Consider the following 15,157-nt stretch of genomic DNA (forward strand, 5'->3'; position numbering starts at 1 on the left):
ATCAGTGCAGTGCTTTGCTAAGTCAGAACTGCCATCTCTCATCTAGGTTTCAGGTTCTTGCAACTTCATATCTATCTCTAAATGATACATTTCTTAAAATTTAATTTAAACAGTTTTTTTAACTTTTCATTTTGAAATAATATGAAACTTACAAAAATATTACAGAAATAAGACAAAGAATTCCCATATATCTTTCACTCAGTTTCTCCTAATGTTAACACATTACATAACTACAATACATTGATCAAAACCAGGGAATAACATTGCTACAATGCTATCAACTAATCTACAGAATTTATTCAGCTTTCACCAAGTCTTTCATCAATGCCCTTTTTTTCTGGCCCAAAGTCCAATCCAAGGTCACAGATGTTTCCATGTCTTCTTAGTCTCCTTCAGTCTGGATCAGTCTTTCAATCCTTGTGTTTCATGACCATAGCACTTTGAAGAGTCCTGGCTAGTTACCAAGTGATTCATTTCTATGTATGACTTGGCCAGAATTGCATAACTCATTGACCTATCATTAAGTGTTATTGACTTGGTCCATTAGCATTTTTAAAACACTGCACAGTTGACCCTTGAACAATGTAGGGGTTGGGATACCAATCCCTCGTATTGTTGAACATCCACGTGTAGCTTTTGATTCCTCAAGAACTTAACTAGTAATAGCCTTCTGTTAATTGACATAAACAGTCACTAAACACATATTTTGTATGTTTACATATATATACACATGTAGACATATATATATGTATGTATGTATATTTTTTGAGACAGGGTCTCTGTTGCCCAGACTGGGGTACAGTGGCTTGATCATGGCTCACTGCAGGCTTGACCTCCCACACTCAAGCAGTCCTCCTCCCTCAGTCTCCTGAGTAGCTGGGACCACAGGTGCATGCCACCACATCTGGCTAATTAAAAAAAATTTTTTTAAACAATTGTAGAGATGGAGTCTTGCTGTGTTGCCCAGGCTGGTCTCAAACTATTGGCCTCAAGTGATTCTCCCATCTCAGCTTCCCAAAGTGTTGGCATAAGCCTCTGCACCAGTGAGAACTTTTTTAATTATGGGATTGTTTTAATAGCCTTTAATATGCTAATTCATTTGGCAAGTATATACTGAGCATCTTCTCTGAGCTAGAGAAGAATCCCATGCAAAATGTGAAGCTCACAGATTAGAGGGAGGACAAGCAGGAAACAAACACTCACATGAATATATATTATTACAAATGGAGAGGGGTGCCAAGTTTAAAACGCCATGGTGCTCTGAGAGAGAGTGAGTTAGAGTCACAAAGGGCCTCTTCGAGGACATGAACTCTCAGTTGTAGCCTGAATGGATTGGTAGGAATCACCAGACTCAGAGTAGGGCATGATCACATCTCGGAGGGAACAGGCTGTACCAAAGGCTCAAAGAGGATTGAGTGTTGAGTAGGTCTAAGGTCCGCACGGTGGAAATGTAGTAATCAAGGGAGAGAGTCAGAGACACAGGAAAGGACCAGGGACGCGGGGCCTGGTAGGCCAGGGCAAGGGGTTGCTGCTTTATCGTAAGAGCAAGGGGCACCATGAAAGGGTTTTAAGCTAGAATAACACGACTGGCCTCAGGCTACAGCTGGAAACAAGCAGCATGGCTCTGTTGTGGAGAAGGTCTTGAAGGGGGCAAGAGAGAACAGCGAACGACCAGTCAGAAACCCGCTGAACTAGTCTGAGTGAGATGACTGGTGGCTTAGGTCGGGGGTAAAGCAGGGGGCTGGAGAGAAGTGGTAGAATCCGTAGGAGTTACTGCTTCCTGTGTGTGTAGTGAGGATAGGGGAAGAGGATGAGGGCAAAACAAATGTCAGAAATGACATAGAGCTTGACTTGAGCAATGGGGTGCATGAGACCCTATTATTCTTTGGGAGTGGGAGGAGAATATGAGGGCGTGTTTGAGAGTTCTTCATGCTCCATTTGATCCATTCATTCATTTTTAAGATGTTGGTCAAATATTTTAAAAAATGAATTAATGGATCAAATGTGGGTATAGGAGTACCTACTTCCCCAAACACTTGCCAACACTGGGTAGGATAATGCCAGGCATTCAATACATGTTTGTTGAATGAATGAATGAATGAATGCATGAATAAGTAAATTAATATATTTCTTGATTTGGTTCATCAAATAATATCATCAATGTCAAGCAATTTGAGCTTCATAAGGGAAGGGAGTAGATGATTTGTGCTCTCTGTTTTCTGGTCTTCACTCACCTCATTTCCTAGGGAAACAGCAGCCTGGGTAAATAGAGAACAGAGAAATGGATGTTTTCTCATATGTGCTTTGGAGCCCAGCTGGGTTTAAAGCATTCTGTCTGAATCAGCTGTCAGTTCCTGAACCACTCTCCTGCCTTCTGTGTCTCCTCAGATGCGTATGACATCACGTTCGACCCGGACACAGCACACAAGTATCTCCGGCTGCAGGAGGAGAACCGCAAGGTCACCAACACCACGCCCTGGGAGCATCCCTACCCGGACCTCCCCAGCAGGTTCCTGCACTGGCGGCAGGTGCTGTCCCAGCAGAGTCTGTACCTGCACAGGTACTATTTTGAGGTGGAGATCTTCGGGGCAGGCACCTATGTTGGCCTGACCTGCAAAGGCATCGACCGGAAAGGGGAGGAGCGCAACAGTTGCATTTCCGGAAACAACTTCTCCTGGAGCCTCCAATGGAACGGGAAGGAGTTCACAGCCTGGTACAGTGACATGGAGACCCCACTCAAAGCCGGCCCTTTCCGGAGGCTCGGGGTCTATATCGACTTCCCGGGAGGGATCCTTTCCTTCTATGGCGTAGAGTATGATACCATGACTCTGGTTCACAAGTTTGCCTGCAAGTTTTCAGAACCAGTCTATGCTGCCTTTTGGCTTTCCAAGAAGGAAAACGCCATCCGGATTGTAGATCTGGGAGAGGAACCCGAGAAGCCAGCACCGTCCTTGGTGGGGACTGCTCCCTAGACTCCAGGAGCCATATCCCAGACCTTTGCCAGCTACAGTGATGGGATTTGCATTTTAGGGTGATTTGGGGGCAGAAATAACTGCTGATGGTAGCTGGCTTTTGAAATCCTATGGGGTCTCTGAATGAAAACATTCTCCAGCTGCTCTCTTTTGCTCCATATGGTGCTGTTCTCTATGTGTTTGCAGTAATTCTTTTTTTTTTTTTTTTTTGAGACGGAGTCTCGCACTGTTGCCCAGGCTGGAGTGCAGTGGCGCGATCTTGGCTCACTGCAAGCTCCGCCTCCCGAGTTCAAGCAATTCTCCTGCCTCAGCCTCCCGAGTAGCTGGGATTACAGGTGCCTGCCACCACACCCAGCTAATGTTTTGTATTTTTAGTAGAGATGGGGTTTCACCATGTTGGCCAGGCAGATCTCAAACTCCTGACCTCGTGATGCACCCACCTCGGCCTCCCAAAGTGCTGGGATTAATGCGTGAGCCACTGCGCCCTGCCTGTTTGTAGTAATTTTTAGGCACCAAATCTCCCTCATCTTCTAGTGCCATTCTCCTCTCTGTTCAGGTAAATATCACACTGTGCCCAGAATGGATGACCAGGAACCTTAAAGAGTGGCTGAAAAGATTGCAGAGTTATCATAATAAATTGCTAACTTGCGTATTTCCTATGTGCCAGATACCGTTCTTGTGCTTCCTGCACATTAACTCAGTCCTCACAGAACACCCATTGGGTAGATGCTTATATCATCCTTATTTTGCAGATGGAGAAACTGCGGTCCGGGGCAGTTAGCTAATTTGTTCAAGGTCACTCTGGTCACATGGTGAGTGAGGGGCAGAGCTGGGATTCAAGTGTGGGTAGAATGACACTGGACTTTTAACCACCACATCATATTGCCTTCCTTTATTTTATTTTATTTTATTTTTTTTTTGAGACGGAGTCTCGCTCTGTTGCGCAGGCTGGAGTGCAGTGGCACAATCTCGGCTCACTGCAAGCTCCGCCTCCCAGGTTCACGCCATTCTCCTGCCTCAGCTTCCCGAGTAGCTGGGACTACAGGCGCCCACCACCACGCCCGGCTAATTTTTTGTATTTTTAGTAGAGGCGGGGTTTCACCGTGTTAGCCAGGATGGTCTCGATCTCCTGACCTTGTGATCTGCCTGTCTCGGCCTCCCAAAGTGCTGGGATTACAGGCGTGAGCCACCCCGCCCGGCCATAACCCTTTCTTCTTAAGTCTTATCCTTGTTGATAAATATGTCGAGGAGATTAGGACCAAATCTAGAATCTTGTGGCACTCAGTCAGTAGCTTCTAGGTTTAATTACATGCAAATTATGCACGGGTGGAACTGTGCAATAATGTAGCCCCACCTTTTTCACCTTTATCCACTGAACATGGTGAAAGACATTTTCAGTGGCAGAAATCAAGATATACTATGTTTAGGCTGGGTGTGGGGGCTCATGCCTGTAATCCCAGCACTTTGGGACGCTGAAGCAGGAGGATCACCTGAAGTCAGAAGTTCGACACCAGCCTGGCCAACGTGGTGAAACCCTGACTCTACTAAAAATACAAAAATTAGCCGGCCATGGTGACACGTGCCTGCGATCCCAGCTACTCAGAAGGCTGAGGCTGGAGAATTGCTTGAAACCAGGAGGCGGAGGTTGAAGTGAGCCGAGATCGTGCCGCTGCACTCCAGCCGGGGCGACAGAGCAAGAAAAAAAAAAAAAAAGATATGCTATGTCTGAACTTCTTTGATCTATCTGTCTAATAATGAGCTCAAGACAAATTGGGATCAGCTTGGACTGCCTTATTTTATTGAATCCCTGCGGGTTGTTGGTGCTTGGTCATGGTCATTTTCTTTTCTAAATGTTCACAAAATATTTGATAAACCACTTTAGATTTCTGCTGTGGGTTAATACCATGTTTACCAGTCTGTTGTTTCCAGAATCTATCTTATTTTTATTTTTAAAAAAATCGAGATGCCTGTCTGCATTCGATACAATTTGGATATTTGTCCCCTCCAAATCTTATGCAGAAATTTGATCTCCCATGTTGGAGGTGGAGCTGGGTGGGAGGTGTTTGGATAATGGGTTGGATCCCTCATGAATGGCCATGACGACACCATGCTTCTTGTATGGCCTGCATAACCATGAGACAAATCAATTTCTTTTCTTCATAAATTACCCAGCTTCAGGTATTCCTTTATAGCAACACAATGGGACTAAGACACCGTCCTCTCTCATTCTCCCTAGTTTCTCAAAGATTCCCACCTGATTTGCAGTCATGTCATTAAGTTGTGTCAGATTCCTGAAATGTAATTTACTTAGACCAGAATACTTGAGCTCATATAAAGGGAACCATTTAGGTGTCTCTTTACTTGTCTTGAACTTCATTTTCCTGTTAACTTTTTGTCTATTAGCTTTCAAGTTCAAGACCTTTCTTCTTGATATGAAAGAGCAAAGCAGAATTAAGAGTTGGGCATATTTGGGCCGGGCGCAGTGGCTCATGCCTGTAATCCCAGCACTTTGGGAGGCCAAGGCGGGTGGATCATCAGGTCAGGAGTTCGAGAGCAGCCTGACCAACATGGTGAAACTCCGTCTCTACTGAAAATAGAAAAAAATTAGCTGGGCATGGTGGTGCGTGCCTGTAATCCCAACTACTCAGGAGGCTGAGGCAGGAGAATTGCATGAACCCGGAGGCAGAGGTTGCAGTGAGCCGAGATTGCACAACTGCACTCCAGCCTGGGTGACAGAGCAAGACTCCATCTCAAAAAAAAAAAAAAAAGAGTTGGGCATATTTGCCTTCTGTCACTGCCTCAAGCAGTGGGCACATCTTTTTTCTTTTTCTTGGTCTAAAAACTGAAAAATGACTAAAACAAATAGAAAAAAAATAGAACAAGGGTTTATTTTATACTCTGGCATTTTCCTTAGCTGTGTGTATGCCACTCTTTTGTATTCACCCATCCTTATCTTTTCTTCCATTATGTAGACTTACAAAAAAAAAAAAAAAAAAAAAACACTGAACAAAAATCTGAATTCACCAAGAGCTCACTTTGGTGCCACATGGTTCTGCTCCATTACCAGAACATTTGTAATTGCAGAGTCAGAATGTAACTTTAACCACCATGTCCATAATTTATTCTTGTCTCAACTTTTTGAAATCTGAGTGTATATAGCATTCCTTTCTGAGTATCTTATGAATTATAAGTAAATTCCCACTTTCTCCCAAGAGGCATGATGAAATGATGACATAACGGGATTGGCCCAATCACGGAGCTCTTATCCCCTCAGTCTGGCTCAGCATGTTTTTGGAATGATGTCCCTAAATTAAGTAGACTAAATATACGTGGCACTTATAATGTGCAAGCTGCTGTGCTAGACGCTAAGAAAGAGTAACCCAGAAACTAACTAGCTGTGTCATTTGATCACAAGAAGGGGATTTAAACTGAAGTAAAACTGTTCATATGTGAAGAGCTAAATAGGAATCTGCTCTTCAAGACAATAATAGACAAGGTGATGTATGAAACAGGTTTCTCACTCTGTGTCCTAGGGTGCTGCTGCGTTTTCGCAGGCCATCTTTAAGGACTGGCTTCTGTCTTGTGTCCTTGAGTGACCTACTCCCTGGTTTCCCCCCATCTCTGCAGCCACTGCCTCTATTCCAGGGGCCACCACTCCAGCCCCAGATGAAAGATGGAAGAAAAGGTAGTGCATGTATTTCCTGCTTCTCCTGGCTTCCTCAGATTTCAGCACCGACTCCCTCCCTCTGCACCTGTGATTAGACATCTTGGCAGCTGGGGAGGAGGCCCTTGCAGGGCAACCTGCTGTTGATATGCCCCCAATATGTCCATGCAGGGCACAGACTGTGCATGGCTCAGGTAGAGTGTTGGCCATCCCTGCCTTGCTGGAATGTGCCTAGTTTTTACTCTCTATTTCTGGCTTGCTCTGTAGTCTTGTTGGGAAAATCCCACTGTCTCCCAGAAGGAAGTAGTCCAAGTACTGGAAAAGGAGGGAGAACAGATCATTTCATAAGGACCAAGGCTCAATATAGCAGTGGTCAGTCATTTTAGGTGAAAAACCTTTCCCCCACATTAATAACTTAAGTAGTGACCCTGATGATCACCTGAAAGAAAGTGTGTATATATGTGCATGCGCTGGTTTCTCATGAACAAAAGCTTTTTAAATTTTTTTTTCTTTTTTTTTTGAGACGGAGTCTCACTCTGTCGCCTAGGCTGGAGTGCAGTGGCGCTGTCTCGGCTCACTGCAAGCTCCGCCTCCCGGGTTCTCGCCATTCTCCTGCCTCAGCCTCCTGAGTAGCTGGGACTACAGGCACCCACCACCACGCCCAGCTAATTTTTTGTATTTTTTGGTAGAGACGGGGTTTCACCGTGTTAGCCAGGATGGTCTCGATCTCCTGACCTCATGAGCCGCCCACCTCGGCCTCCCAAAGTGCTGGGATTACAAGCGTGAACCACCGCGCCCGGCCAAGCTTTTTAAAATTCAACTTCCAACAAGTGTAATACCACATGATGGGAAGGCGAGAGATGAGATATCACACTTTTTCCACATTCCCTAATGATACTAATAATACTTGTTAGCTCCTCACGTGGTGTAAAAGTCTACTCATTTGACCCCGACAGCCACCTATGAGCTAGGTAGGACCGTGGTCTCTACTTCATGGAAGAGGAGCAGGCTGAGACTAGCAAGTGAATTATTCAGGCATATGAAGCTGCTCCGTGGCAGAGCCCAGTTCATTCCTTGCCCTCCTACTCTGAAACCTGTATGCTTTCCCGAGTCCCTGCTGGCTGGCCAGGCCAGGTGGCAGTAGGGGAAGGCAAAGGGGCTGGGCTGGAGCCAGCAGAGGCTCAGGTCCTCTGGTGCAGTGTCAAGTGTGACATCAGAGCCGGATGGGTGTGACACATTGTCCTCTATCTGGCCCAGCAGCGGCCGCACCTTCCAAGCTTCTCCATATTATGTGGGAAGGCAGGAAAAGCAAGTGCAGATTTAGGGTTGTGTGCTGAGGAGGTTTTATCGGGATCATGAATAAAACAGGGCAGAAAGGAAAGATAGGGGACTGGCATGAAGCCTCCAGGCTGCTCGTAGCCTGAATACTTGAGAGGTCGCAGATGTCCTTTGCATCCTATAGCCTTCCTCGGAGAAGTGCTCTCCCCCGCTGGACTCCTGCGAGTCGGTCTGATGAGGCCTATTTGCCCACCTGCCTGTTTGAGTACCACTGGCACCATGTCCCCGCATTGGCCTAACCCATCTGGCCCATCTACCCTGCCCTGTGCCAAGGTCACTTTTTTTTTTTTTTTTTTTGAGACAGAGTCTCGCTCTCTCGCCCAGGCTGGAGTGCAGTGGCACATCTCCGCTCACTGCAAGCTCCACCTCCTGGGTTCACGCAATTCTCCTGCCTCAGCCTCCCGAGTAGCTGGAACTACAGGCGCCCGCCACCACACCCGGCTAATTTTTTGTATTTTTTTTTTTAGTAGAGACGGGGTTTCACCGTGTTAGCCAGGATGGTCTCGATCTCCTGACCTCGTGATCCGCCTGCCTCAGCCTCCCAAAGTGCTGGGATTACAGGCATGAGCCACTGCGCCTGGCCTAAGGCCACATTTTTAACTGTAACATCAGATCCCAAATGGCTTCAACTTCCCCCCAAAGTCGGGTGTATGGCCCAACCTCTGAAAGGTGCAGGCCAGCAGGAGGCAGGGAGGAAGGGAGTGAGGCGCTGCCCTCTCGCACTCACTTGCTCTGGAGCACCCCTTGTCCCTCTATTCTCAGGAGGCAGCCCGTTGTCATCTTCTCAAAGAAGCTGTTTAGAAAAGGAGGTGCCAAGGGGCAACAACATACTATGGTCCACAGGTGTTTGAGGAGAACCGTGTGTGTGCAGTGTTGAGGGAGAGGGGATACGACTCATGTCTGAAACCTAGTCTCTCTCTCTGACTCCCAAGTTTGTGGCCCTGAAATGTGAAATAAAGACTGAGTTGGGTGATTAAAACTGCTTCCTTGACCTGGGGTGGTGGCTCACGCTGTAATCCCAGCACTTTGGGAGGCTGAGGCGGGCGGATCACTTGAGGTCAGGAGTTTAAGACCAGCCTGGCCAACATGGCAAAACCTCGTCTCTACTAAAAATATAAAACTCAGCTGGGCATGGTGGCCCATGCCTGTAATCCCAGCTACTCGGGAGGCTGAGGCAGGAGAATCACTTTAACCCGGGAAGCAGAGGTTGCAGTGAACCGAGATGCCACCACTGCCCTCCAGCCTGGGGGATAGAGTGAGACTCTGCCTCCAAAAAAAAAAAAAAATGCTTCCTTGAAGAATGTCAGCCTCATAGATTAAAATCCTAATTTATTTAAATCTTTAAAAACAAGCTATTTATAATCTGTCAATTATAAATAAACAAGTTAATTACGAAAAAAAAAAGAGCTACTTTTAGCTTGCAGCACTTCTTAGGGTAATGTGCCCGCCTTACAGATCCAAAGAGTCTGCTTCGGGCCTCCCTTCTCTTTGCCACCCTCCTTTGTCTGGCCTTCCCGATTAATTAAATATTAATCTACTCATGCCTTTTCTCCAGATTCCTCTTCAGACAGAAGAGGTTGAGCTGTGAGAACTGATCTCATTCTTAACCTGATTCCTCTTCCCCATTCTGACCCTAGTATGTGACTGCCATTGCCAACAAAACCCCAGCGATGGACTCCATTACCTTTCTCTGGTTGTGCCTGATCTTTCAACATGGGCATTAGAAAGGCACACAATATTGCAAACCTTTTGATTTTATCTAGGGTAATAATACTTAGTAACAGTAACAATAGCAGCAACAACTGATCTCATATATTTAATGCAATCTTAGAAGGTAGTTATCATTTTTATTACCCACCTTTATCTTCTCCATCCTCATAACTAGGATGGAGACACTGAGGCTCAGAGAGGACAGGTTGCTTGCTCAAGACCATATAGCTCCTAAGTACCAGAGTCAATGTTTGAACCGAGTCTTACCTGAAGTAGGAGAATTATCTCAGCATGACTTTGAAACTCTTTCTGTGAGCTGCCCAATATGTTTTGCCTGGGCACTTTGACTACAGTGAGATTTCTGGTTAGTATTGTGAAGCAGTTAAATAACTTAAATTTACATTAAACATTTCTGGTTTTACTTTGATGATGACTTAAGAAAATGAATATAAACATATTTAGCATCATTGGGATAGCCACTTTGTAACTGAACAGATATAAACATAAGAAGTTTGCATCTTATTTTATATTCATGAATATTCAGAAGCCATATATAACAACAATAATTAAAGCGCAATACCAGTAATAGTCCACATATTACTTAAATTTGACTAACAGTATTCTTGTTGTTCTAGAAATGAGATGACCAGCTCTTTCAGAATATACAGCAACTGCCTCCACATAAAGCAGTGCCAGGTTTAGGAGATTTACGGTAAAGCCATGTTTCCAAGGAGGTCTGGACAAAAAGCCAGACTTCTACTGGCAGTTACTGAGAGAGATACGCTTTCCATCCATGGCAGCCATTTACTTTTGCTCTGGGAGACGTTTGTAATAGAAAAGGCACAACTAGGGTATTTATTCATTTCCCCCCGTTCCTCTAGTGTTTGGTGGTGTTGCCGTTGCAAGTGGGCAGGGCTAAAATGAACTGGTTATCTTAGGATCATGGAAAACCTGGAATCAAGGCTCAAGAATGCCCCCTATTTTCGTTGTGAGAAGGGAACCGATTCCATCCCTCTATGCCGGAAGTGTGTCTTAGCCTGGAAGATCTTCTCTACCAGAGTGGTCCTGCAGGATCAATGACATATCACAGAGGAGGTTTCTAGTTGGCATTCTGAAGCAGTTAAATAGCTTATATTTGTTACACTATTTCCAAAATATCCTTCAGACCACACAGGGAAAGGATTTCATCTATAACAGGTCCCGGATCGACCTCAGCAAGAAAGAGGGGAAAGTTGTGAAGTCCTTCTTGAACCAAATGTTGGATAAAACAGTAGAACGGAAGATGAAAGAGATCTTGTACTGGTTTGCGAACAGCACCCAGTGGATCAAGGCGAATTATACTCTCTTACTGCTGCAGATGTGCAACCCCAAATTACTGCTCACTGCTGCCAATGTGATCAGAGTCCTGTTTCTGAGAGAGGAGAACAATATCTCAGGTAAACAAGGCCACAGGCAGAGACTAGAGGGCCCCCGAAGACCAGAAGGCAAGGCTTCAGAAATCTGTAAGGAACTGCAGTTGTAGGCAACATAGGTAGACAGAGATTGCACAGAATGCAGCATAGGTTTTTTGAACTGACACGTCGTCCTGACACCCGATCCTGTTTACCAAAGGAGAAATGACTGAGTGTAACTTCCTTCTTGAAAATGATCAATGCAGGAGGAAGTACACAACTTTTAACTCACAAGCATTTATCATGGATTTCTGCATTTCATAGGCCCAGAAATGGCTGGTCCCTGCCCCTGACCCCTTAATGCTGGTGTCGTTCCTGCTTTAGGGATTGGACTGAGCTTGAGAGGGTTGTAAAGGGGAAGCTTTTGTTTTTCTCTTCAGCTGCCCTGCACAGAAACCAGACCAAGAAGTCAAAACTTAGGGCTTTTTTTTTTTTTTTTTCATTCACTCTACCATGCTCCTTGCTTATCCACGAAATGAAACCTTAAAGTAGAGTTTCTCCAAGGCTGGAGATAGCTTAAGGGCCAAATAAGTCTAGGGTGGTAGTTCTCCAGCTGTGGCTTGTATCAGGATCTCCAGCAGGACCTGTTAAAACAAGCTCCTCCCCCAGAACTTCGGACTCAGCAGGTCTGAGGTGGGCCCAGGATTCTGTATTCCTTTTCTTTTTTTTTTGAGATGGAGTCTTGCTCTGTCACCCAGGCTGGAGTGCAGTGGTGCGATCTTGGCTCACTGAAACCTCCACCTGCTGGGTTCAAGCAATTCTCCTGCCTCAGCCTCCCAAGTAGCTGGGACTACAGGTGTGTGCCACTATGTCCTAATTTTTTTGCATTTTTTAGTAGAGACGGGGTTTCACCATGCTGGCCAGGCTGGTCTCGGACTCCTGACCTCGTGATCCGCCTGCCTCGGCCTCCCAAAGTGCTGGGATTACAGGCGTGAGCCACTGCACTCGACCAGGGATTCTGTATTTCTAACGAGTTTCCAGCTAGTGCTGATGTTGCTGGTCTGGGGATCTGTCTTTGAGAATCACAGGCCTAGGGTGTTGGAGAATCTTGGAAGTGTTTGGCCAGATAGTTCAGGGAAGCAGAAGAAACAATAAGGGTGATGTCTGTTTTGCTTTGCTATAAAGGAATACCTGAGGCTAAGTAATTTATAAGGAAATTTCTAAGGAAAAGAGTTTTATTTGGCTCACAGTTCTGAAGACTGTACCAGAAGCATGGCACCAGCATCTCTTTCTGGTGAGGGCTTCAGGAAGCTTCCACTTATGGTGGAATGCAAGGGAAATCAACGTATCATGAGGCAAGAGAAGTAGCAAGAGAAGGGGAGGGGTGTCAGTTTCTTTTAAACAGCCAGCTCTTGCTCGAACTATATTAATAGAGCGAGAACTCACTCATTACTGTGGGAAGAGCACCAAGCCATTCATGAGGAATCTGCCCCCATGACCCAAAAGCCTCCCATCAAGCCTCACTTCCAGCATTGGGGATCACATTTCAACATGAGATTTGGAGGGGACAAATATCCAAACTGTATCAGGAGGCAAGAGAATTGAGCTTTGGAGGGGTCCAGGAGTGGAAGGTCCAACATGGGGAAGCTCAGATTTAAGCAGAGGTGGGAGAAAGCTGGGAGGGGGTGGTCACATGGAGGTGTTGTGGAGTTTTAGCTCTTGAAGGTGTGTAATTCCTGTCACCAGTGCGACCTGACAGGTGGTCATATTTGTAGACTAGTGGAATCCAAAAGAATTTTAAAGCTGGATGGCCTAGGACACAATTAGATCACAATATATGTCACTTGATTTATTTGGTGTGTCAGGGGTATAGAAGAATGATAATATAGAATGAAGACACAGTGAATCCTAGGGTGTCAAAAACAGTAAGTTAGATTGGAGATCAACCGACTTAATATCCTTAATATTTACATAAGAAGACCAAAGTCCAGGGCATCTGAATGACTTTGCTTAGGTCACCCACCACGTGGGCTGAAAACCAGGATCCCCTCCTGGGCCCTTTCCACTCTGGAGTGAGTGCTGCCAGCAGCGGAAGGCCTGGCTTGTACACACAGATGCAATGCTCCGCAGTGCTCTTCCAAAACTTCATCCCATTCACCATAGGAATGGGCTATTTACACTGGAGTTGTGTTAAGTCCTATTACAGGTTGTGGCAACTTTCTTTTTTTTTTTTTTTTTTTTTTTTTTTGAGACAGAGTCTTACTCTGTTTCCCAGGCTGGAGTGCAGTGGCCTGATCTTGGCTCACTGCTGCAAGCTCCGCCTCCCGGGTTCACGCCATTCTCCTGCCTCAGCCTCCCGAGTAGCTGGGACTACAGGTGCCTACCACCACGCCCGGCTAATTTTTTTTTGTATTTTTAATAGAGATGGGGTTTCACCGTGTTAGCCCGGATGGTCTCCATCTCCTGACCTTGTGATCCGCCTGCCTCAGCCTCCCAGAGTGCTGGGATTACAGGCATGAGCCATCACACCGGGCCAACAACCTTCTCTTTTCTTAGAGCAGATTCTCTCTTAAAAAATTAAATGTTCTGGTTGGGCGCAGTGGCTCACGCTTGTAATCCCAGCACATTTGGAGGCCGAGGCGGGTGGATCACCTGGAGTCAGGAGTTCGAGACCAGCCTGGCCAACATGGCGAAACCCCATCTCTACTAAAAATACAAAAAATAGCCAGGTGTCATGCACTTGTAATCCCAGCTACTTGGGAGGCTGAGGCAGGAGAATCACTTGAACCCAGGAGGCGGAGGTTGCAGTGAGCCAAGACCGAGCCATTGCACTCCACCCTGGGCAATAAGAGCAAAACTCAGTCTCAAAAACCAAAAACAAACAAACCAAAAAAAAGTTAAATGTTCTATTTTGACTCAAGGGTGGTTATTTCTATCATTGAAGAAAATTCAGCTTGAGCTTCCGAAGAGCATTCCCTGTTGCAATTCCTGACCTCGACTCTCTCTCTCTCTGCTTGTATAAACAACTCGAGAAATTTTACAATGGGGGTGTGCTGAAAAGCTAACGGGAAGCTTTCTGAGATTTTTGCATAGAAGTTTGGAGGCCCCAAATAAAAACAGACATAACTGCTCTGGTCCATTCTGTACATCTTTAAAAGAAGGAAGAAAAAATGAAAAAGTTTCTCTCCACCTCATTTTCCTCAACACACCCGCTTCAAGAGCAACCTTGTCTTGGTCTTCTGTGTTTCAGGGCTCAATCAAGACATCACAGATGTGTGTTTTTCCCCTGAGAAAGACCACAGCTCCAAGTCTGCGACCTCACAAGTCTATTGGACAGCCAAAACTCAGCACACATCCCTTCCTTTGTCCAAAGCCCCAGAAAATGAACACTTGCTTGGGGCAGCATCTAACCCTGGTAAGTGAACTTTCAGCAAGAAAGCCAATATGGGCTAGGTGCGGTGGCTCATGCCTGTAATCCCAGCACTTTGGGAGGCCGAGGCAAGCAGATCATGAGGTCAGGAGATCGAGACCATCTTGGCTAACACGGTGAAACCCCGTCTCTACTAAAAATACAAAAACATTAGCCGGGCGCAGTGGCAGGCACCTGTAGTCCCAGCTACTGAGGCAGCAGAAGGGCGTGAAGCCGGGAGGCAGAGCTTGCAATGAGCTGAGATCATGCCACTGCACTCCAGCCTGGGCAACAGAGCGAGACTGTCTCAAAAAAAAAAAAAAGAAAAAAAAAAGAAAGCCAATATGCAACCAATGTGAGATTGGGAAGACCCAGTGGAACTGGAGGGGCTGGCAGGGTGATAGCATCTGGGGATGGCAGATTTGAGGAACTCACATTCATTTAGCATCTACAATGTGCTGGGCTCTTTGACATTACTTTCCCATCTAATTCTCACAGCTGGTAAGGGGAGGAGCAAGGATTAAATTGATCAATATGGCCCCCAAACCCATATTTGCACCTCCCCGCTGCAGTGCCCACAAGACACATCTGAAAATAGAGATCAGAAAAGAAACTATCAATGATTTCCTTTGGAGTCTTTCTCTGCTCTGGGCCACAATCCATCATCTAGTCC

At 45.8% G+C, this 15,157-nt stretch overlaps 2 protein-coding genes across 12 annotated transcripts in view; both read left to right on the forward strand.

The window, feature by feature from the left end:
- TRIM16 (tripartite motif containing 16) overlaps positions 1 to 3,624 on the forward strand; it is a 55,102-nt gene extending 51,478 nt beyond the window's left edge. For all 11 annotated transcript variants that reach the window (XM_063798986.1, XM_063798984.1, XM_024350466.2 and 8 more), the window contains one exon: positions 2,389 to 3,624. In XM_063798986.1, the coding sequence (XP_063655056.1) occupies positions 2,389 to 2,972 (584 nt within the window). In that variant the 3' untranslated portion in view covers positions 2,973 to 3,624. The remainder of the gene's footprint in view (positions 1 to 2,388) is intronic.
- A 102-nt stretch (positions 3,625 to 3,726) lies between these two features.
- Positions 3,727 to 15,157, forward strand: part of FBXW10B (F-box and WD repeat domain containing 10B) — a 40,232-nt gene continuing 28,801 nt past the window's right edge. The window contains 3 exon segments of the mRNA XM_054670458.1: positions 3,727 to 10,739; positions 10,741 to 11,120; positions 14,326 to 14,490. Coding sequence (XP_054526433.1) covers positions 10,627 to 10,739; positions 10,741 to 11,120; positions 14,326 to 14,490 — 658 coding nt within the window. The 5' untranslated portion in view covers positions 3,727 to 10,626.

The sequence above is a fragment of the Pan troglodytes genome, chromosome 19 (assembly GCF_028858775.2).
Source record: "Pan troglodytes isolate AG18354 chromosome 19, NHGRI_mPanTro3-v2.0_pri, whole genome shotgun sequence".
NCBI lineage: Eukaryota > Metazoa > Chordata > Mammalia > Primates > Hominidae > Pan > Pan troglodytes.